Genomic DNA, 24,973 nt, shown 5'->3' with positions numbered 1-24,973 from the left:
ATGGCAATGTCGGGTATAGGTACATTAGTAGTGGGAGAAAACACAAGGAGTTCAGTCTTTGACAGGTTCAGTTTCAGATATAGTGAGGACATGATGTTAGACACAGAGTTTAGACAATCGCTGGTGTTTTCTAGAAAGGCAGGCATGATGTCAGGAGAAGAAGCATATAATTGGATGTCATCAGCATAGAGATGGTACTGGAAACCAAATCTACTGATTGTTTGACCAATAGGGGCAGTGTACAAAGAGAAGAGGAGGGGGCCTAGGACTGATCCTTGAGGAACCCCAACAGTAAGGGGAAGATGAGAGGAGGAGGAACCAGCAAAAGATACAGTAAAGGAGCGGTCAGAGAGATAGGAGGAGAACCAGGAGAGAATGTTGTCCTTGAGGCCAATGGAACAGAGCATAGTGAGCTGATGATCCACAGTGTCGAATGCTGTAGAGGGATCCAAGAGAATTAGCATGAAATAGTGACAGTTTGATTTACCTGTTAGTAGATCATTAGAGACTTTAGTGAGGGCAGTTTCAGTAGAGAGTAAAGAGTGGAAACCGGATTGGAGAGGGTCGAGAAGAGAGTTATCAAAGAGATAGCAGATAAGACGGGAGTGGACCAAGCGCTCCAGGAGTTTAGAGATGAAGGGAAGATTAGAGACAGGTCTATAGTTAGCGGCACAGTTTTGGTCGAGGGATGTTTTTTTAAGTAGTGGATGTATGATGGCATGCTTAAATGAGGAGGGAAAGGTACCAGAAGAGAGAGAGAGGTTAAATATTTTAGTTAGGTGAGGGGTGACAGCAGGGGAAAGGGACTGGAGTAGATGTGACTTATTAGGCTGTGTGTTGAAGTTTCAATACAAACAGTATTTTATCAGCAGTAGATTAACACTGTAGGACTACAGTTCAAACAACCAGCAGTCAGGCTATTTTATATAACCCCACCATTGATTGGCAGCTTGCTCACAATGCATAGTATATATAGAAAGCTACCAGTCAGCGCTGAAATCTCATCTCCTGAGATTTCAGTGGCGAGATCTTCATCTGCGCTTGCCCGGCGGCCATTTTCCCAGAAGCAGTCCACTGCACAGGGCATTGCAAGCAGGGATGGAATGGCAGAGCCCCCCACGCAGCACGGGACCGAGCGCGGTGGCGGCAAGCATCGGGGGACAGAGCGCGGCGGCAGAACCCAGGGGACACAGCGCGGCGGCGGCAAGCATTGAACACCCGCAGCGGCAGCACAAAAAAAGGTATATCCACATTGTAAGACGCACCCTTATTTTCCCCCCAAATTTGGGGGAAAAGGTGCGTCTTACAAAGCGAAAAATATGGTAATTCTCTTAAGAGATTATTGAGAGAAGCAGGAAAAGTTGCTAGTTGTCTTGTGACCACCAGCAGCAAATAACATATGTGCCGTGATGTCACAGTCACTCAAGCTGGCAATAGAGGGAATCCTGACATTGCCATATTGCACACTGCTAAGACCTAGTGATACAGTCACATATTGTGAACACAGAAATTATGGTACTGTACAATCAAAGCAGGCCAACATTATTATGGAGCTGGCTGCCACATGTGTCTTCTGAGTTAGATAAGAAATTTCTCCAGAGTCAAGATATGTTGTCTATTTGCAGTGAACCAGTGCCAGAATGCTAAAGTACAGCATCATTAAAATTGTCCAGCCGGGAACTGACTTCTAGCAAGTAGAAGGGGTCGACATAAATAAATAACTTTCTAAATAAAAGTATAGTATATTAAAGTATATGAAAATATAATTCTCACTTTAAAATAAAAACCTTGATTTTTTTTTGTTGAATAGTTCTTTATGCTGCGAGCTCTTAATTTAATGTTTGTTTGAATGATCATTGATATCGCTATTTAACAGTAAAATGGAATCCTGTATCTTAAAACTTAACTCCAATTAGATTTGAGTTGTAATAACAATTTTCACGAACATAATGATTTGAAAGGTAAAAATATTTTCTGTAGCTCAGTTTAATTTTCCTGGGAATTGCCTTGTCAGAAAAAAGGATGGATGCAGTCAAACTAATGCAGAAAGACATGACTAAGAATATCTACTGAGTTATGAGTGTATAATACTCCATGTCATATTCAGTATCTTCCAATTATCAAACAAGTCTGAGGCAGAAGAACAGGAAAAAACTTGCTGTAAACTTGTCTTAAACTTTACTACTTCTCCACTAACTAGATATTATTTGTCTTTTTTTTTATTAAAAAAAAATTATAATTGTACAAAATTAACACACTAGATCAATAAAAGAAAAATTTTCTTTGGTTGACCATGACCTTCAATATAACTAAGAAGCAAGTTCCAGAGCTCTCTGCATCTAGGGGTGGTAAACATGGACCTGTGCACATTGCACCTATGGAACAGCCTTAGGAGCTGAGCCTGCTCCATGCAACATGGTGTAGGGACTCACATACTCGAGTAACCACTTGGCACATAAAGCCTCAGGGATTTTGTCTCAAGACAGAATTATGTTTATTTCCACTGGTAGCACAGTACTGAAAACAAAACCATAAACATAAAATCCCTAGCTTAGGTTACTTTCATACTAGCGTTTTTAGCGCTGCGCATCATGCGCAATAGAAACGCATGCAAAAAATGCATCATGTGTTTTGTATGCGTTTGCTTATTTTATGCACTTGCGTTTTAACCAGTTTCTAGCCATGTTAACTCTTAAAACGCATGCGATTTTAAACGCAGGCGTGCGCATGTCCATGCACATGCCAGTGTTCCCATAGACTGTAATGTGTTTTTTTTTTGCGCATTCCGTGTGCATTTGTGCGCACGCCTTTTTATTGACACAGGTTGGATGCACAAAAAATGCAACAGAGTGTGTCCGGCGCGCCTAGGTGCACACTACAAAAAAACGCAAAAACAAGCCCTCATATGTCAATTTGGGCAGAAAAGTTATGGGTCTGGGAAGAAAGGGAGGGAAGAACGGAAACCCAAAATCAGAAAATGGTAGAGGTGTGACATTTGATATGATTGGTGTAAAGCAAAATCTTAAATTTGGCAAAGATTTAGAAAATGTCACAAGTTTGAAACTTTTAATTTGTATGCCCTTAAATCAATGTGTCACACAAAATAGTTAATAAATAACATTTCCCACATGTCTACTTTCCATTAGCACCAATTTTGGAACATATATTTTTGTTAGGAAGTTAAGCTGACCAGCGATTTCTAAGTTTTCCAACAAAATTTACAAAAACATTTTTTAGGGACCATATAACATTTGAAGTGACTTTGAGGAGCCTATATGAGAGAAAATGCACAAAAGTGACACCATTCTTACTGCACCCCTCAAGGTATGATTAGCATGATCTACTATGGTAAGGTGCCAACCCTGGCACAATAACACTACTAAAGCTCAGGCGAGAGTCCAGGGTTGCAGAGCGGCATTGGAAGAAAACAAACGCCTCAACGCAGTAACCTAAATATCCCTGTGTGGCTCATTCAAATTTTTTACCATAACCAGGTTCCTCGCATCATGTTCTTACATGCTTTATGCATTTAATAGCCCTCTGTGTCTGTACTCTTGCATATATAGACTGTTAGCTGGTTCATGCAGCAACAGGAACACCCGATTCTTACACTATGGCTGGTCCAAACAATAAAAGCAAATGTTACCATCCACCTTTCGTGTCTCCCCTTTTTCCCTACAGATTGTAAGCTTGCGAGCAGGGCCCTCATTCCTATTGGCGTCTGTTTTGATCTATGTGTTTAATGCTATGCTGTAATGTCTATTGTCTGTAGAAGTCCCCTCTATAATGTAAAGTGCTGAGGAATATATTGGCACAATAATACTATTATTATTATTAAATTCGCAAGACGACTTCACTGCATTCAAACAGGTAACACTGGCTTTCAAATCTGACTTCACCTCTTCTAAACAGGCCTACTTCACAACCCTCATATCTGCCCTATGCTACAACCCCAAAGAGTTATTCAAAACTTTTAGCTCCCTCCTCTGACCACCACTCCCCTCTCCAACCTCCCTCATCTCTGCTGAGGACTTTGCCACACACTTCAAAAATAAGATCAACCAAACAAGGCAAGTCTTCATTGTTCAACCACCACAACCCCTTTGTATACCAGATCAATGCTCAAACCCCATAACGTCCCTATCTAACATCACTGAAGGGGAGCTTAATTGTCTCATCTCCAAATCACACCTCACCACCTGTGCACTTGACCCCATCCCATCTCACCACCTCCCCTATCTCACCACCACTCTTATCCCATCCCTAACCCACCTCTTCAACCTATTACTAACTTCTGGTACCTCCTTTCTGCTTTCAAACATGCCACAATTACATTTATCCTTAATAGCCAACCGTCGACCCAACCGCTATGTCCAGCTATCATCCAATATCGCTGCTCCCAATCACTTCCAAACTCCTGGAGCAGCATGTCCACGCTAAACTTTCCTCCCACTTCTCATCTAGCTTGCTCTTTGACAATCTACAATCTGGATTCCGCCCAATCACTCCACTGAGACGGCCCTGACCAAAATTACTAATGACCTACTTATAGCCAAAACTAACAAGCAATACCCTATAATCCTCCTTCTAGACCTGTCATCTGCTTTCAACACAGTTAACCACTGCCTCCTACTACAGATCCTCTCCTCCTTTGGCATCAAAGACCTCGCCCTATCCTGGATCTCCTCATACCTTTCCAACCGCACATTCAGTGTCTCCCACTCCCACACTACCTCCTCATCCCACCATCCCTCTGTTGGAGTCCCCCAAGGCTCTGTTTTAGGACCCCCTACTCTTCTCAATGTATACACTTGGCCTGGGACAACTCATAAAGTCTCATGGATTCCAGTATCATCATTAAACTGATAACACTCAGATCTACCTCTCTGGCCCAGATGTCACCTCTCTGCTCTCCAGAATCCTGGAGTGTCTATCAGCCATATCCTCCTTCTTCTCCTCTCGCTTCCTCAAACTTAATGTGGACAAATCTGAACTCATCATCTTTCCTCCATATCATACAGCTTCCTTACCTGACCTATCTATCACAAATAACGACATCACAATTTTCCTGTACCAGGAGTCCGCTGCCTCTGAGTAACCTTTGACTCTGCCCTGTCCTTCAAACCGCCTCCAGCTCAAAAATATTTTCAGAATCCGTCCTTTGAATAATTTTTAAAAAATGGCGTGGGTTCCCCTGTATTTTTTGCTAACCAGCCAGGCAAAACGCACAGCTTGGGGCTGCAACCCTCAGCTGTCAGCTTCAGCAAGACTAGTTATTAAGAATAGAGGGATCCCCACAGTGTTTTTTTAAATTATTTATCTGTGCTGAGCACTTACTTTGAGGTTTCCATTTAAATCTCTGAGTGACATGACAGATGAAACCCACAAAAAGTCCAATAATAATAATGAGGCAGCAGAGTTGCTCTTGACTCTGTCTGGCCTCTGTTCAGCATTGTCGTTTTTTCATAAGTACACAAAGAATTGGGGACCACGCTTTTATGCACGCCTAAAAAGATGGATAGTATCAGATCACAGGTCAGACAGCATCCACAGTGTCTCCATCTGTCACATTATAGCGAATCTTCTGCAAGGGGTTCCATCTGAATTACATATTTCAGAGATTTACATGGAAACCTCAGTGTAAATGCTCAGCATAGAGTGCAGGATAAATATGTGCTCAGCCTTATTGTGAACTTTGAAAGGCAGAATGAAAAAATCAACAGAAGGTGAAGAATTGGTGTTATTTATTTTTTACGACATTGCTCGTGCGGTGTAAGTGATATGGCAATTTTATTATTCAGATTGGTGCAATTTCTGCAATTTATATTGGGTTTTTGTTTGGCTACTGTCACATACTAAAAGATGCTTTTTATTGCAAAAACACATTTTTGGCACCCCAGAGTTTGAGAGCTGTAAGTTTTCCATATTTTGGCCGACATAGTAATGAGATCGCTCGTTTTTTTGCAGGACAAGTAGACATTTTTAATGGTACTATTTTCAGTCACATGATGTTTTTTGATCACTTTCTATTCAAATTTTTGTGGAGGCAGAATGAAGAATAACAGCAATTCAGAAATTGTTGGTTTATTTTTTTCCATTCTGCGCATGGAAAAATTGACAAGGCAGCTTTCTTCTTCAGGTCAGTACGATTACAGCAATTTATATCTTTTTTATGCTTTGGCGCTTTTACACAACAAAAACAATTTTCCATAAAAAAATAAATTATTTTTGCATCACTTTATTCTGAAAGCTATAACTTTTTTACTTTTCCGCTAATGGAGCTGTATGGCAGCTTGTTTTTTTGTGGGACAAGATGATGATTCCAGTTGTAAAACTTTTATTTACATTTGTGTTTTTGATCACGTTTTGTTCCACTTTTTCTAAGCGGTGTGCTGATGAAGCATAGTTTGCTAATTTATTTAGTGCTTTTTACAGCGTTCACTGAAGGGGTTAACTAATATGACACTGTTATAGATGGAGTTGTTCGAGACGCAGCAATACCAAACGTGTACTTTTTAAATTTTGTTTTTATTGTTTTGTAAATTTTTTTTTACAATTTTTTTTTACTTTTTTTAAAACTTTTTTACTTAATCCCTTTATGGGACTTCATCTTTTTTTTTTACTTTGACTGCAGGCATAATGCATTGCAATACACTAGTATTACAATGCATTATATCTGAAGTCAGACCGAGCTATATATGTAGCATAAAAACCTGATTAAAATAGTAAGTAATTTTCAGATGATAGCTTCCCATTAACTGGTGACACTTGATTTCAATTTTATTATTTCTTTTCCCCGTCAACCACCTCTTCTCCTTTGCCATCCCTATATGTACACTAAATGAGTGAATAGATTTGGGTGAATGTATTGCATCAGGCTGTGAAGACACAATGGATCTATTCTTTAAAGCTTTTATGACAGAAAACTGATGTAAAACCTTTAAAAAGTCTAAAAAATTGTGTGACTTTTGGCATTCTCATGGCAGTTTCAATCAGCCAAAATGGGAAGAGCTGGGGAGCATCCAGGTAGTCGTAGCATTTCCCAAAAGAGGCACCAAGTTTATTAAGTGCCCTGTTTTTCTTAATTTGATGTTTCCCCTTAAACACCTCTAGTATTGCTTTAGCAGTATGCTTTGGTTGATTGTCTTGTTGGGAGGTGAACCTCTGTCCCAATCTCCTCAATCTCAAATCACCGACAGAATGAAACAGGTTTTGCTCAAGATTATGCACAAGTATATTCCTGTATTTCACATCATCCATCTTCCCCTCGACTTGGACTATTTTCACTGCAGCTGCCGCCTAACAACATCCCCACAGTGTCATGATCCAGGTTGGATATGACACAGAAAATGCACAAGTAACCTTTTTTTTTCCATTAGCTGTGTGCTAAAGTTTGGTTTTTGCCCCCTGTGGCCATTAGGGTCATTGCACTGTGGTGATTTTGAGTTCTAGTTTCCCCCGGTGGCCATTAGGGTCATTGCACTTTGGTTACTTTAGTTTTGTGCACGTAATTATAAAACAGGTGTGATTGCTCTATAAAAGAGTGTCAGGAATGGTAATCACTGTTGGTGATAGTCCTCAGTTACAAGCATGCCTGGGTGAAGGATGGAGCTGAAGGAGAGTCCCGGGCAGCTCAGTGAGAGTCCTGGAGTGGCAGCTATGGTATCTGCGAGGAGGGCTGGCATGACTTGGTGGAGTTGCAGCTATGGTGTCAGCAAGGAGTTCTTGCATGGCTTGGTGGAGTGGCAGCTATGGTGTAGAGCTGCACTCATGATGCTGGACTCGGTTGCTGGAAAGCTGGACTCAAGATGCTTGACTCTTTTGCTGGAAAGCTGGACTCATATGTTGGACTCTGTTTCTGGACAGCTGCACGCAGGTGTGTCATGAACTCATTTTCTGCTCCACCAGTTGAGAGTTCCCCTTCTGTTCTCCCTCTGGTGGTGACAGGAGGTAGTGCAGTTGGTTTAAGTGGTAGTGATCTGCCACCTGGTGAGGAAGATAACGATTGGATCTCTGGAATATCAGACTGGATGTAAGACAGCAGACGCCCTATCTGGGTGCTGGTGATTCAGTCTGCTTCTCAGGTCCTGGACTTCAGCTCTCTTTCAGTCTTCTCAAGTTAAGTTTGTTTTTTGCTAATGTTCACACTTGCGCTTGTTGGTCAATTCAGCTTTTTGTGTAATCAGCCTGCCCCTGCTGGGGCTATGTTGAAATTCCACTCCTATTAATCAGTATTTGCCAACCTGCTTTTTGTCCCTTATTAGATTGGCCTCTTTTTTGCTCTGTCTCAGAATATTTCAGAGTGCTGATATAGGTTTAGAAGTCTAGTGACTTCAGGGTTAATTTTGCTATCAGAAGTGTTGGACAATATTTTTGTAGGTTTTTTTTGGCAGATTGCAGACAGTGTCTTTCCTTTTCTGTCCTTTTTAGTTAGCCGGGCCCCATCATTTGCTCAGCCTATTTTCCTGCCTTTGTTTGTATTTTCATCTTGTTTCACTGTCAATACATGTGGGGGGCTGTCTTTCCTTTGAGGTCTGCTCTGGGGCAGTTAGTTTTCCTCTTTTCCTGCTTTAGGCTTATCTAGTTCTCCGGTTGTGACGAGGCGTCTAGGACCAACGTCGGAACGCTCCACGACTGCTCCTAGTTGTGCGGTTAAGATCAGGGATCTGCAATCTGCATAGTTACCAACTTCTCTGGTTTTCTGAGACTTAGCTTGTTGTCTTTTTTTCCTCCTCAGTTTCCCATTCATAACAGAATCACCAGCCATACCGCAGATTCTAGGGTACTCAAAAGCAGGAAAGAATTGTTAGAGAAAAAAAAAAGAAAAAGTGTCAGAATTTTTTTTTTTTATTATGTATTTTTTCCTCTTTTTCTCTGGGGCCGTAGGAGGATTTTTTCCTAATGGAGATTAAGCAACTGTCTGATCGTGTGGAGCAGCTTGCTGCTGAAGTACAGGGAATTTCCACCTACCTTATTCAGTCACATGCTGCTGAACCCAAGATTCCTACTCCTGATGTGTTTTCTGGGGATCGGTCTAAATTTCTGAATTTTAAGAATAATTGTAAATTATTTCTTGCTTTGAAGCCTAACTCATCGGGGAGCTCTGTGCAGCAGGTTAAAATTGTCATCTCCTTGCTGCGCAGCGATCCCCAAGATTGGGCTTTTTCTCTGACTCCTGAAAATTCTATTCTGACTAATGTGGATGCATTTTTTCAGGCCTTGGGGTTGTTGTATGATGAACCTAATGCCGTTGATCAAGCTGAGAGAACCCTGTTGGCATTAAACCAGGGTCAGGATCCTGCAGAGTTGTACTGTCAAAAATTCCAAAAGTGGGCGGTCCTTACTACATGGAATGATAGTGCATGGGCAGCTCTCTTTCGGAAAGGTTTGTCAGAGACTGTAAAAGATGTTATGGTGGGATTTCCTGTTCCCTCTGGTCTGGATGGCTCTATGTCATTAGCCATTCAAGTTGATCGGCATTTACGTCAATGTAAAACTGTACGGGAGGCGCTGCCACCTTTTGAACAAATGTCTGAACCTATGCAATGTGATTTGGTTTTGTCTAGGGTGCAACGTCGGGATTTTAGAAGGCGTAATAAGCTGTGTTTTTTCTGTGGAGACGCCTCTCATACTAAATTTTTATGCCCTAAATGAGAGAAACGTTTTGCACACACATTTGCTATGGACAGTATACAACCTAAGTTCCTTTTGGCAATTACTCTGATCTGCTCCTTGTCCACATTTTCCACTAAGGCTTTTGTGGATTCAGGAGCAGCTCTGAATCTGATGGATTTGGACTTTGCTAAACATTGTGGTTTGTCCATGACGCCTCTGCAGACGCCCATTTATTTGAGGGGTATTGATGCCACTCCTTTGGCGGAGAATAAACCTCAGTTTTGGACCCAGGTGATAATGCGAGTTGCCCCAGACCACCAAGAAAATTGTAAATTTTTGGTGCTGCATAATTTGCATGATACTATTGTTCTGGAGTTCCCCTGGTTGCAAACTCATAACCCAGTTTTGGATTGGAAATCTGTGTCTGTGGTGAGTTGGGGTTGTCAGTGTGTTCTTAGGGATGCTCCTGTTTTCTCCACCTCTCCTCAGTCTCATGATATTCCTGATTATCTGGCTGATTTCACTGATGTTTTTAGTGAGAGGAAGTCTGCGTCTTTGCCTCCTCATAGGAGTTATGATTGTGCAATTGAGTTGATGCCTGGGTGTAAATTTCCCAAGGGTCGGCTTTTCAACTTATCTGTACCCGAACATGATGCTATGCGATCCTATATTAAGGAGTAGTTGGAGAAGGGTCATATTAGACCATCCTCATCACCGTTAGGCACTGGTTTTTTTTGTGGCCAAGAAAGATGGTTCATTAAGACCGTGTATTGATTATCGTTCCCTTAACAAGATGACGGTTAAATATCAGTACCCGTTACCTCTGATGTCTGATTTATTCTCCAGAGTTAAGAGTGCCTGCTAGTTTACTAAGCTTGACCTCAGGGGGGCGTATAATCTTATTCGCATCAAGCACAGGGATGAATGGAAGACGGGGTTTAATACTCCGGAGGGACATTTTGAGTACCTGGTGATGCCTTTTGGGCTCTCTAATGCCCCTTATGTCTTCCAATCCTTTATGAATGATATTTTCCAAGACTTTGTGGATACGTTTTTGATCATCTATCTGGATGATATTTTGATCTTTTCTAGTGATTGGCATTCCCATGTGGAACATGTCCGGACTGTGTTCCGGATTTTGAGCGAGAATTCCCTGTTTGTTAAGGGATCGAAGTGCCTCTTTCGTGTACAGAGGATTTCATTTTTGGGATTTATCTTGTCTCCATCGACTCTTGAAATGGACCCGGCCAAGGTACAGGCCATTTATGATTGGGTTCAGCCTAATTCTTTGAAGGCTCTCCAGAAGTTTTGGGGTTTTTCTAATTTCTATCGTAAATTTATAGGTATTTTTTCTAGTATTGTCAAACCACTGACTGATCTGACCAAGAAGGGAGCTGATGTGCTGAATTGGTCTCCTGAGGCTGTCTCAGCATTTCAGGAGAATAAGCGGAGATTTACTTCAGCTCCAGTTTTACGGCAACCTGATGTCTCACTTCCATTTCAAGTGGAGGTGGACGCTTCTGAGATTGGTGTAGGAGCTGTGTTGTCCCAAAAAGACCCTATGACTTCTAAGATGAATCCCTGTGCCTTCTTTTCTCGAAAGTTTTCCCCATTTCGACGCAAATATGATGTGGGGAATCGGGAATTGTTGGCCATGAAATGGGCATTTGAGGAGTGGAGACATTAGTTGGAGGGAGCTAGACATCAATTTGTTGTCCTCAACGATCACAAGAATCTGATTTATCTGGAGTCGGCCAAATGCTTGAATCCTAGACAGGCTAGATGGGCCTTGTTTTTCACGCGTTTTAATTTTGTGGTCTCTTTTCTTCTGGGCACTAAGAATGTTAAGGCAGATGCCCTTTCTAGGAGTTTCTTTGCTGATTCTCTTAATGTGACCGAGCCTACTACTATCCTAGGTGAAAACAGTATCACTGAACAAAAGTATCACTGACAAAGAGCCAGCACCAGGGCAGGTTAAAATCGCCCTCCCCAAACCAAAGGGAGGCCATGTAGAGTTTACCCCCACAAGCCCAAGACAAAGAAGGAAATCACGTCCTGAGCCATGACAATAGCTTGACCAGGTCCATGCTTACTTTGATATTGCCTTGTGATTCACCGGCATCTTGATGTGACCACAAGGCACTTCAGTGGGTCTAATAGGACTCCGTTCGCATCCTGAAGGATACATATCCCTGCCTCACATATCCCCTCCCTCTGTTCAAACTTGTGGGGTTGAACAATTGTCATCATATATGGTACCCGTAACAGGGCATCTGCATTTTCCTGCGATTTCCCAGCCCGATGTTCAACGCTGAAATTAAAATTCTGCAGGAAAAGAAACTATCTGGTGACCCGAGCATTCCTCTCCTTGGCATTCCTCATCCGTACCAAGGGTGAATAATCTGTCACCAAAGAAACAGTCGACCAAGCAAGTACTAGCATAGGGACTCCAAGACCCAAGGCAAGGCACTCTTTCTCCACTACTCTATAATTTTTCTCGGCTGGGGTGAGTTTCCTACTTAAGTAGGTGATGGATGTTCCTCCCTGTTCATGACAGGACCGCTCCTAGGCCTACATTAGAGGCATTCGTCTGTACGATGAAGTGTTTCTGGTAGTTTGGGCTAATGAGGACGAGCTGTCCAGAGAGCGCGATCTTCATGGATTGGTGCACTTCTTCCATCCGAGGGTTCCTCCAAATCATGACCCACTTTTTCCCCTTGAGGAGATCAGTTAGGGCTGTTTTTCTCTCCGAAAAATTAGGTATGAACCTCCAGTAATACCTGATGATTCCAAGAAACGCTCTCAACTGTTTGGTGGTAACAGGTCGGGGTCAGTTCTGAATTGCCCCAATTTTATTTATTTGTGGTTTGATAACCTCATGGCCCATCACATATCCCAATTACAGGGATGCCTTGAGCCCTACCGCACATTTCTTGGGATTCGCTGTCAAACCCGCGGCTCAGTGAATCTACTACGCTTGCACCTGGGACAAGTGGGTATGCCAGTTAGTACTAAAGATCATAATGTCATCCAAGTATGCTGAAGCATGCTTCCAATGGGATTCCAGCACTATGTCCATTAACCTCTGGAACATGGCTGGGGGTCCATGTAATCCAAAGGGCAGGACAACATAGTGGTACAGTCCCTCCAGTGTTATGAACGCAGTCTTTTCTTTTGCTGACTCTGTATGAAGCACCTGCCAACAACCCTTCGTCAGATCGATGTGGTAAAGTACTGGGTCAGTCACTCAATCAGCTCATCTACCCTGGACATTGAGTAAAGGTCGAACTTTGACACCTTATTTAACTTACAAAAGTCATTACAGAACCATAATGATCTGTCCGGCTTTGGGATTAGTACAATCAGGCAAGCCCAGTCACTCTAGCATTCCTCAATTACTCCAAGCTGAAGTATTTGTTTCACCTCACTTGCGATGGTTTGTCTCTGGGTTTCGGGCACATGGCATGGTTTCATTCGTACCCTTACGTGAGGCTCGGTGACAATGTCATGCTAGATGACAGAGGTATGACCGGGAAGACCCGAGAATACATCAAAAATCATTAATGCCTTGGTTATTTAACCTGTATCCTGCTTTTGGATTTTTAATGAAGATTTCTCAATAAAGTTTCTATTTTTAAGTAAGAAGATATGCTGGAATATTTGGATTTTTGTACTTATGTCAGCTTGTCACATTTCTTAGCACCTTCATCAAAGAACTGCCTCCAACGTGACAAGTAAAAAAGGTGAGCTGAATATATTTGTTTCCCAGAATACACCATTGTTCCCTTGTACCAATTTCTGCACCTCTCGCCGCTGCTGTTTCGAGAGGATGTCTCCTATCTTAACCTCTCCCTCGACCTTCGTCCGGACCAATATCGGAGGGTCCCCAGAAGATACAGTATGTCGGGAGTCACCTCCGTAAGCATACACTCCTGGTCCTTCCACGCTTTTAACAGATTAACATGATACAACTGTTTCAAGTTCTCTTTTCCCAGGCTGGTAAATATGGTAGTTTACTTTGCTCACTTTTTCCCGAACTTCATATCGCCTTGCAACCTGGCCATAAGCTTGCTTTCGGTGGTGAGCACCTAAACCAACACCAGATCTCCCGTGTTAGGCCGGAGTCACACTGGCGAGGAATACGGGAGAGTGAGAGGCGCTAAAAGCACGCATTAGACACGGACAAATGATTCTCTATGGGGTCACTCGCACCAGGCGTATATTTCTCCTCCGTATCCTACGCTCCGTGCCACTCGCAGCATGCTGCGATTGTCAGCGTACTACGCCCGTAGTACGCCAATGCAAGTCTATGGGTGCGCAAAAAATACGGATTACACACGGAACACACGTGTGACCTGCGAGCAATACGCAGGTCTTTTGGCTGGTGAACAGGAACTGGGCCAATCCATCATCAGGAAGAGTAGACATGCAAATGAGCTCAAAAAGCGCTCCAGACATCCAGGAAGTACGCCTCCACGGAGTACAGCAGCAGCATGGCGTCCACATATATTAATGTAGAGATGCTCATTGTGCTGGTGCAGGAGCGTCCAGAAATATGGGACCCACGCGATGCAAACTATGCGAACCGCACAAGAAAGGAGGCGTCATGGAGGCGCATCTGTCGCCAGATGTACCATGACTTTGGTGACAGACCACGTGACGAGCAGCATAAAATTCGTAAGTGCAACCATAAAAATATAATTAGCGTTAGCGCGCGCTATAAAATGAATCTACAATCAGCCCCCCCCCTTCCTGTGCATGTACTTTTATTAGCCTCATGAGGCCGTTACATTAGGATGTGACACGTGGCTTCACACAGCCATAATTAGGGGTTAGGAAACAAGCTCCTCATCCTCCTAGCCACTAAAATTAGTTTCAGGGGAGCTAATGAGACCCTGGGTATAGGCCCAATTACATATGCCACCATGGGTAGAACGCACACCCCATAAGGCCCCATGCCTAGACTACTGTTTGAAAATGTGACCTCTCAAATATGTGATTTTGACAATCTTTCCTGTCACATTGCAGTGGAAGATGTGATGAAACGGTGGAGAAGCATCCGGGACCAGTACAGCCGGGAACGCCAGCAGCGGTCCAGGAGTGGGGATGCTGGCCATGTAAAGCGCAAATATATCTACTATGACCGGCTGAACTTCCTCGCCCCAATTCTGGCTCTGAGACCGTAAGTACATACCTCACACCACATGACACAAAAACATTACACAAATACTTTACAGGGACAAAAATATTGATGTATTTTTGCCTCTGTTCTATTTCATAACAGAACTCAATCAAACCTTACGGATCGAGGAACGGCCTCAGAGGCAGAGCCCATTATAGATCCTGTAGGGGATGAGGTGGCTGGCCCATCTTCTCCCCCTACAAGAAGGATGGCTGAAGAGGAGGCATCACCAGAACACACAATGGCTGCCCTACACAACACACCACCAGGACGGTCTGCAGCTGCAACCTCACCCATCCTGGAAGAGATGGGCAACTTGAGCAGCAGCCCAACTGCCCAGATCAGGCCCTCCCCACAGGCTGCTCTAGCATCACGGCGAATAAGAAGAAGACACCAGGTCACCATTCAAGAGAGCAGGACCAATGTGGACACTGGGGTGCTGAATTACTTGTCCAGAGTCACTACAGATGATGGTGAGGAGGCCTATGCACGTAGCCTCACCCTTTATCTCCGTGCCCTTACCCGTGAGGTCAGGCTCCGTATTAGGGGATGTATTCAGATCCTGCTTGATGCAAGCACCCCCCCAATACCCCATATGAGGTGTTTGAATTTCTGGAGAGGTGGCAGCTCTCACCAAGAAATTTAATGCGCATGAGACCATCCACACAGATGCTTGCTCAAGCAGGGTCTGAACAGCCCCTAATACGTGGGCCAACACCTCAAGCCCTTCCTCCCCCTACTCATCCTTCTATTCCGCAGCCCCAAATGTCTTCCTCAAGCCAACCCCACCAATATGGCCACTTGTACCCACCCAATGTTGGAGGCTGGTCCCAACCTGGTTGGGGATGATCTGGCTATCTTGGTGGGTATGAGCCACGGGCCTACCATAGCCAACAAGAAGCCCCTCACCATCATCATTACTCTGGCCAGTATCACCAACAGGCCCAGGAGGCTGGACAACAACAGCATCATGGGCAACAGTATGGCCCCACACAGGGCGATGTTGCCCACAATGTCCAGCAGCACCCACAGGCTGTTCCTCCCCGTTCCCCTTCCCCTACATATGAGGATTTATGAATCAAAAATTTGGAGATGTCCAGTTACAGTCATGGCCAAAAGTATTGACACCCCTGCAATTCTGTCAGATAATACTCAGTTTCTTCCTGAAAATGATTGCAAACACAAATTCTTTGGTATTATTATCTTCATTTAATTTGTCTTAAATGAAAAAACACAAAAGAGAATGAAGCAAAAAGCAAAACATTGATCATTTCACACAAAACTCCAAAAATGGGCCGGACAAAAGTATTGGCACCCTCAGCCTAATACTTGGTTGCACAACCTTTAGCCAAAATAACTGCGACCAACTGCTTCCGGTAACCATCAATGAGTTTCTTACAATGCTCTGCTGGAATTTTAGACCATTTTTCTTTGGCAAACTACTCCAGGTCCCTGATATTTGAAGGGTGCCTTCTCCAAACTGCCATTTTTAGATCTCTCCACAGGTGTTCTATGGGATTCAGGTCTGGACTCATTGCCGGCCACCTTAGAAGTCTCCAGTGCTTTCTCTCAAACCATTTTCTAGTGCTTTTTGAAGTGTGTTTTGGGTTATTGTCCTGCTGGAAGACCCATGACCTCTGAGGTAGACCCAGCTTTCTCACACTGGGCCCTAAATTATGCTGCAAAATTTGTTGGTAGTCTTCTGACTTCATAATGCCATGCACACGGTCAAACAGTCCAGTGCCAGAGGCAGCAAAGCAACCCCAAAACATCAGGGAACCTCCTCCATGATTGACTGTAGGGACCGTGTACTTTTCTTTGAATGTCTCTTTTTTCTCCTGTAAACTCTATGTTGATGCTTTTGCCCTAAAAGCTCTACTTTTGTCTCATCTGACCAGAGAACATTCTTCCAAAATGTTTTAGGCTTTTTCAGGTAAGTTTTGGCAAACTCCAGCCTGGCTTTTTTATGTCTCGGGGTAAGAAGTGGAGTCTTCCTGGGTCTCCTACCATACAATCCCTTTTCATTCAGATGCCGACGGATAGTACGGGTTGACACCGTTGTACCCTTGGACTGCAGGGCAGCTTGAACTTGTTTGGATGTTAGTCGAGGTTCTTTATCCAACATCCGCACAATCTTGCATTGAAATCTCTTGTCAATTTTTCTTTTCTGGCCACATCTAGAGAGGTTAGCCACAGTGCCATGGGCTTTAAACTTCTTGATGACACTGCGCACGGTAGACACAGGAACATTCAGGTCTTTGGAGATGGACTTGTAGCCTTGATATTGCTCATGCTTCCTCACAATTTGGTTTCTCAAGTCCTCAGACAGTTCTTTGGTCTTCTTTCTTTTCTCCATGCTCAATGTGGTACACACAAGGACACAGGACAGAGGTTGAGTCAACTTTAATCCATGTCAACTGGCTGCAAGTATGATTTAGTTATTGCCAACACCTGTTAGGTGCCACAGGTAAGTTATAGGTGCTGTTAATTACACAAATTAAAGAAGCATCACATGATTTTTCGAACAGTGCCAATACTTTTGTCCACCCTCTTTGTTATGTTTGGTGTGGAATTATATCCAATTTGGCTTTAGGACAATTCTTTTTGTGTTTTTTCATTTAAGACAAATTAAATGAAGATAATAATACCAAAGAATTTGTGTTTGCAATCATTTTCAGGAAGAAACTGAGTATTATCTGACAGAATTGCGGGGGTGTCAATACTTTTGGCCATTACTGTACATGTAACTGGTGCTTCTAATCTAGACAAAAAAACAGGTGTTCTCCTTCACCAACATTTAGAACATAATTTAACACTCACATTTTTAAACAATGTTTTACAAACATATGAAACAATCCATCATGACAGGCAACGCTACCTCACGCCTTTCACACAGATATTACATGTGTGTATAAAAGAGAATATTTAAATGCGCTATACTGTTACATGAAAGGATGAAAATACACGGCGCGATTTTGCCGTGAAAACGGGAAAAATAAGCATCCCATGCATTCCTATGGGATTCCGCAATGCTGTGCTAATGCTGCGGTTTTTACCGCGGCGGAATCGCTTCGCGGTAAAAACCGCAGCATGCTCATTAATTTGCGGAATCGCGGCGATCCCGCACCCATAGGAATGCATTGTTCCGCTTACTTCCCGCATGTGGCTGTGCACACCATGCGGAAAGTAAGCAGAACATTTGCGGATGGTACCCACGGTCCGGAGGAGAGGAGACTGTCCTCCGGGCTTTGGGTACCATATCCCTGTAAAAAATAGAATTTAAAAATAAAAAATATTGTTATTCTCACCCTCCAACGTCCCGCGCAGCCTTCCCGCTTCTCTCCACGCTCTCATTCCCAGTAATCCTTTGCGAAAATGCCCACGATGGCGTCCGTTCTCGCGGGATCGCGAAGTCTCGCGGTCATTCGCGCGACGTCATCGCGAATTACCGTGAGACATCGCGATCCCGCGAGAACGGACGTCATCGCGGGCATTTTCGCAAAGGATTACTGGGAACGGATGCGAGGGACGCCGGAAGGTAAGAAAAACACCATTTTTTATTTTTTTTATACATTTTATCTTTTACTACTGATGCTGCATAGGCGGCCTCAGTAGTAAAAAGTTGGTCACACTTGTCAAACACTGTGTTTGACGAGTGTGACCAACCTGTCAATCAGTTCTCCAAGCGATGCTACAGATCGCTTGGAAAACGCTGGCATTTTGCAAGCTAATTACGCTTGCAAAATGCTAGTTTTTCCGTGGGAAAATCGCGGGAATTTAAAATGCAATTTTCCCGCTGACTGGAATTCCGGAATTCTCGCGGTAATTTCCGCGAGAGTTGCGGTACGTGTGCACTTAGCCTTATTCATAAAGGTAAACAATATTGTTGGACAGTCGTCCCACAAAGGGGAAACAAATCCCCTGCTATCAACTCAGCAGTGATGGCAGGGATCCTTGAGTAGTGGCAATCACCTCATCCGCTGATTGTACTATTACAGTACATGGATGACCTTTTGCTGTTCTGCCTGGACCAGAGGTCCTGCAGGGAAGCCACAGTCTCCTTGCTATGTTTTTTTTAGCAGAAAAAAGTTGCAAGGTCTCACGTGACAAATTACAGTATTGCAAACAAAAGGTGACATTTTTGGGACATTGTATTGCCGAAGGTACCAGACACCTGACTGAAGACAGGAAACAGGCAATTCAAAATTTCCCTCCCTCTACACAGGTCACATCAGCATCTATGCACTTTCCTAGGCTTAGTGACCTACTGTAGGCCTTGGATAAGGCCTGCTTCGCAAATGTTGCAACCACTTTATGACTGTTTGTCATCAGACCCCTATGATCTCAAACTCCTTTGACAATTTATTCCCCACATGACATCCATTCCATACTCGTACAAGTTCAACCAAAACATCTGTCTATGGCCAGACAGCTCCGACTTGCATGTGTCTACTAATTCCTGAGTATGTCACTCTCAAAAGATGTAATGTTCTGAATCCAGCCACCCTCCTGTCTGTGGATTCAGAAAAGGGGGAATTGGTGACCGTATTAACAAGTGAGGAAGAATACTTTGACATGACGCATGAACATGACTGCATAGAACTGTTCCTAATGCAGATTTTGAGGTTTTTTTGTAGATAGCTCCAGATGCCACCAGGATGGACGATTCTACACTGGATATGCAGTAGTATCCTCACATGAGTGTTGTGAGTTCATTTTCCCCTTCACCGTTGAGGTCTGATGAACTCCCTCTTCTGGTGAAGGAGGGTAGTGAGGCTGATTGCCAGGCACCTGGGCAGGATGATGATGACTGGGTGACGGGAGTTACTGGATATAAGGCAGCCGACACCCTTCTGCCTTGCTGGTGATCTCTCTGAGGGATTCTAGGAGACCAGTCTGATTCCTGTTCCTCAAAAGCTAAGTTTTCTGTTCTACTTTTTGCATTTGTGTTTTGGTTTTGTTTTGCATTGTTTTCCTTGATTTCTGCCATTCCCTGCTGGGGTGAGCTGAATTCTTTTTTGCTCTGTCTTCAGAAAATACCTGAGTGCTGATATAGTCTTTTTGAGGCCTAGCGTCTTCAGGGCTTTTTTCCCTATCAGCTGTTGGCTCTTGTTTTGATAGGGTTTTGGCAGATTACAGACAGCAGCTTTTCTATCCTGTCCTATCTAGTTAGCTTGGGCCCTATCATTTGCTCAGCCTTTCTATCTGTGTGAGTGTTTTTTCATCTTGCTTCACCGTCATTATATGTTGGGGGCTGCCTATTGCTTTGGGGTCTGCTCTGGGGCAGTTTAGATTTCCCTTTCTGTCTTTAGGCTATATAGATCTCCGGCGGTGATCGAGGGGTCTAGGGCACCGTAGGAACCCCCCACGGCTACTGCTAATTGTTGTTGATAGGTTCAGGGGTCTGCAATCAGATAGCTGCCAACTTCTCTGGTTTTCTGGACTTAGCTAATATTTCTGTTTTTGCCTCCTACGGTGACTCATTCATAACACATGAGGTAATCTGAGCTGAACCACTCCCTCCTCAAATGTCGGCACAGGAGGCAGAGTTGAAGGCACTCACTGAGGCATGTAGAGCCGCTGCAGGTAAAGTCGCTAATATTTACACAGATTCGAAGCCCATTAAAAATGCAGAGCTGGTGAATCAATTAATGGAGGCATTGATGTTACCAGTCCAGGTTGGCATTGTTAAGGTAAAAGCACACACAAAAGGTAACTCCATGGAGGTAGATGGCAACAGAAGGGTGGATGAGGCTGCTAAAGTAACAGCAAGGTGGCCTAGAGAGCAGTGGACGGTGGCGGGGAGTCAGCGTATTCCAGCCACACTGAGCCTAGATGTCCTGAAATCTCTCCAGCAACAGGCTGCCCAAACAGAGAAGGTACATCGGAGGAGACTGGGAGCTGAGCTGAACTCAAACGGAGTATGGGAGAATAAGGAAAAGTTGTGCCTACCGAAGTCCCTGTTCCCAATCATGTTGCAAGCAACACGTGGCCCCACTCACACCTCTAATAGTCACATGTGTGCCATGGTGGATGCCTTCAGGACAGCTCCTGGTTTCAGTTACGCAGCCATGAAACTTGTACAATCATGCCTCATCTGTGCACAGCACAACCCAGGTAAAACAGTAAAAGTCCCTAAGAAAGCGACACCTAGGCCGCTCTACCCGTTTCAGAGACTGCAGATTGACAACATACAGCTACCAAGGTAGGAGTGTATGCAAATATCCTAGTATGTGTAGATCTCTTCTCTGGTTGGCCGGAAGCCTATCCAGTAAAATGTGCAAATGCAAAAACAACTGCAGACAAACTGATGAAAGAACTGATCTGCAGGTATGGTGTCCCTAGAAACCATAGAAAGAGATAGGGGTACACACTTCACGGGAGAAATAATGAGGGAAGTCATGCAGGCCCTGGGTGTACAGCAAGCATTTCATACACCATATAGGCCACAAAGTAGTGGGAAGGTGGAAAGACTAAATGGGACACTTAAACTGAAAATTCAAAAGGCCATGGCAGACACAGGAAAGAGCTGGGTAGAGTGCTTGCCTCTTGCACTATTTTCAGTCAGACACACTCCAAATAGAAAGACAGGCTTGTCTCCCTTTGATGTCCTATTTGGTAGTGCACCAAAGACTGGTCTGTACTTCCCACAGGTGCTACAAATGCAACACGTTCTATGACAGCCTATATCCAGGCCTTGCAGGAAAGACTTAACATGGTGCATAAACATGTGTTCTCATCCATTCCAGATCCTAATGTCAGTGCAGATATGCATCAGCTGAATCCAGGTGATTGGGTGGTTATACGCAGACACATGAGAAGGAGTCTGGACCCACGATTTGACGGCCCCTTCCAAGTCCAGCTGACCACATACACCTCAGTAAAACTTGAGGGAAAGCCCACCTGGATCCAAGCCAGTCACTGCAAGAAGGTCCTGTCAATAGTAGAATGACTGTACTTCTCATCACTTTTTCTGGCAGTGACAGGGTTACTGCACTCTACAGAGACACAGGACAAACTCTTAAATGCTGACTGGGACAACAAACTTATTCGGCATCATGCTCTTCTTATAAAAGACATGGAAGGACAGAAACCGAAAGACTGTTGGATCTGTACACACAGCCCAGTATCTGCGAGGACTATGTCGTACTTAGCCTTACCTCTGGAGCCGTGGGAGGTATTAACCCCACACTGCATACAAAATGAGACTTGGACTCAATCTAGGTTTTGGGGAAAAGATGTGCCCCGTGATATATCTGCCTCATTGGCTATAATCGGATGGGCCGCTAATCCCTGGTTTCAGTTTAATATAACGTGGCCTAAGGTACAAATGTGGTGGCGGGAATATGATTCAGATGTTGGAAATATGGTCGCCAGGAGGAGGACTGAAATCCCTCACTCAGACCCCATCTCCAATGATGGACTGTGGTTCAGTCTTCAACACACTGGAGCAAAGCCTGTGGTGAGGACAATAATTGCTTCCGCATATACACTCATGATCAAACACAGATTAATGAGACAGTGTACCAGGATGGTGTTGAAGGCTGTAAAGCATCTACGGGTAAAATAATAAGGAATGAAAGGGGTAAATGTACATCTGGTATAAGGGGAAAACAAATGAATAATACTTGGTGTGCCCATAAGCCTTTGTCAGGGACTTTTGAGTTTATACCAATGTATACAGACCCCTGGTCACATTTGTGTTCTCCCTGAAGGAGTATTCTTGGTTTGCGGACATCGTGCCTACAGGTGGGTGAGCCCAGACATAAGAGGGGTTTGCACTCTTGCCAATCTAACACCAGCCACTTTCATAGTTCCTCATAGTAAAATAGACACTGCAGCAGTTCCAATTCATACTTTGTATAGAAGGGCTGCAGACAATAAGCCCCGGCCAAATGGTAGGCTGCATATAGTAGAAATGGGGATAACAAATAAAATATTCAGTAGTATGCTAATATACCCCTTCATACCACAAATGTGGGATAAATTAGTGGAAGCTACCGACTACCTGGACGATCAGATTTTCCAGATTCTTGAAGTTCTTAATAAAACTAATACAATACAGAGACAATTAATCATAGCTACTAACCAACATACTATAGTACTAGATTACCTGACAGCAAAAGAAGGAGGAATGTGTCAAATAATTGCTCCCACCTGTTGTAATTATATCGACCCTGCTGGCATTCTCCAGATCATGGCCAGTATAGACAAAATAGGTGAACTTAGAGACCAATGGTTAAAATAACACAGTGCAAACAGAGACTCCTGGTGGGGTAACACATTCTCTTTCCTAAATCCAGCAAATTGGTTTAATGGCCTTGCAGTGCCCAGAATCCCATGCCCCACCCAACACTGTATGGCTGCTGACAGAGCTCTCACCAGCTGGTCAACTACCATCCTCTCAACCATCTGGGCCGGAGTCAAAGTCTCAGGTAGGAGCCACCTTTTCATCAGATGCAGTAAGTCATATATCTGAGATCACGTGGACTGGGCCTCCACAAAAGTTCATGAAAACACTTGTTGGGTTCTCAGATAGGTATTAACTCCTAGTTGGGTAAGAATCTTACCTTTTAGCTTGGCATAGTCCTGGGCGTCCTCTTGACTGAGGTCAAAGTAGGCCTTTAGCGCATCACCCCTTAGAAACGGAGCCACCATTTCGGCCCACTTGGAGGTTGGCAAGTTCTCCCGTTCTGCAGTGTGCTCTTAGACAGTGAGGAAAACTTTGACGTCATCTTCTGGACTCAAGGCATAGCAGACCTTGTCCCGGGCCTCGCATCATTCCGGGGTTGGCACTGGAGGTGCCTCATGCAGGGCTGCAATTTGCTGCAGCAACATGTTATTGATCTGTTGCTGTTGTTGCTGAGTGAGGACCAGCTACCTCAGGATTTCCTCCATCTTGTCCACAGGCATGGGTTGCAGTGTGGAAGACCTAATGAAAGACATGCAGCTGGTGCTGGGGTATGCCTCAACTCACACTGCTTGCATTTTCCAACTAACCATAGTGCAGTGGGGTTGGTTCAGTGTGCCAGACAGTGACCACAGGAAAGGTTCACAGCAAACATGTTTAATGTCCACACTCACACAGTATGCAGAAAATGGTATCTTCCGTATTGCAGCCGGGAAACAAAACAGTCCATGGGAGTCCAGTAACCGAGGGCGACTGAACCACTGTATCACGCTGCATGGTGGCAGGAGTTCATTCTGCTTGCTCTGTTAGCTCACACAGGCTGAGATTCTGCAGAGCAATCTGCTCTGCAAGTTGCAAACTCCAAACTGACACGCCCAAGCCCTTGCTGTAAGGTTTTTTTAAAACTGGAATCTGTGGCCATGGGCCACTTGCAAGACATGGCATGGAGGAAACAGACCACCCCGCTACCTTCCTGTAGTCCGTTTCAAAAATAAAAGCTCATAACAGGTTTTCCTGAAAAATGCCTTGGACAAATAGCTTGACCAGGTCCATGCTTACGTTTATTTATTATTATTATTATTATTATTATTATTATTATTATTATTTATATAACACCTTTGATTCCATGGTGCTGTACATGAGAAGGGGTTACATACAAATTACAGATATCACTTACAGTAAACAATCTAACAATAACAGGTTGATACAGAGGGGAGAGGACCCTGCCCTTGCGGGCTTACATTCTATAGGATGGTGGGGAAGGAGACAGTAGGCTGGGGGGTTGTGGCATCTCCGGTGTTGGTGAAGCGGTAGCTCCAGTAGTGGTGAGGATATGAATGGTCTATTGATATGTCACACTCTGCCATGAACAAGAGGGGTGACCATGTCAATAGCTGATGTGAGAGTGGTATTGTAGAAAGCAGTGGCGATATCTGTGTCATGGATTGAGGACGGATGTCAGTGGTAGAATAGATGGGTGTCAAGGTATGTGAGGTTTCTGTGGGGGTGTGCATGTTGCTGGACATGGGTGACAGGTGAGGAGGACAGGGAGGAGAAAAAGAGTAGATGGTGATCAGATAGAGGGAGAGGGGAGGTGGTGAAGTTAAATAGAGAACAGGGATGGGTGAAAACCAGTTCTAATGTATGTCCAACTGTGTGGGTGGCTGCGGAGAACCATTGAGTAAATGCAAAAGATGAAGTAAGGGACAGAAGTTTGGAGGCTGTTGACTGATGGGTATCAGTAGGGATGTTGAAGTCGCCCATGA

General features: G+C 44.0%; 1 protein-coding gene across 1 annotated transcript in view; it reads right to left on the bottom strand.

The window, feature by feature from the left end:
• The window catches only part of LOC141060642 (dynein axonemal heavy chain 3-like), a 2,648,786-nt gene extending 2,625,331 nt beyond the window's left edge, over positions 1–23,455 (bottom strand). Inside the window, exons 1-2 of the mRNA XM_073556958.1 lie at positions 23,368–23,455; positions 12,519–12,598 (exon numbers count right to left, since the gene is read on the bottom strand). Of these exons, the coding sequence (XP_073413059.1) occupies positions 12,519–12,598; positions 23,368–23,455 (168 nt within the window). The remainder of the gene's footprint in view (positions 1–12,518; positions 12,599–23,367) is intronic.
• Positions 23,456–24,973: the final 1,518 nt, after the last annotated feature.

Source organism: Dendrobates tinctorius, unplaced genomic scaffold (genome assembly GCF_039654945.1).
Source record: "Dendrobates tinctorius isolate UK_male_01 unplaced genomic scaffold, ASM3965494v1 ptg000241l, whole genome shotgun sequence".
In the NCBI taxonomy this organism is placed as follows: domain Eukaryota; kingdom Metazoa; phylum Chordata; class Amphibia; order Anura; family Dendrobatidae; genus Dendrobates; species Dendrobates tinctorius.
This window is presented reverse-complemented; position numbering and strand designations above follow the sequence as displayed.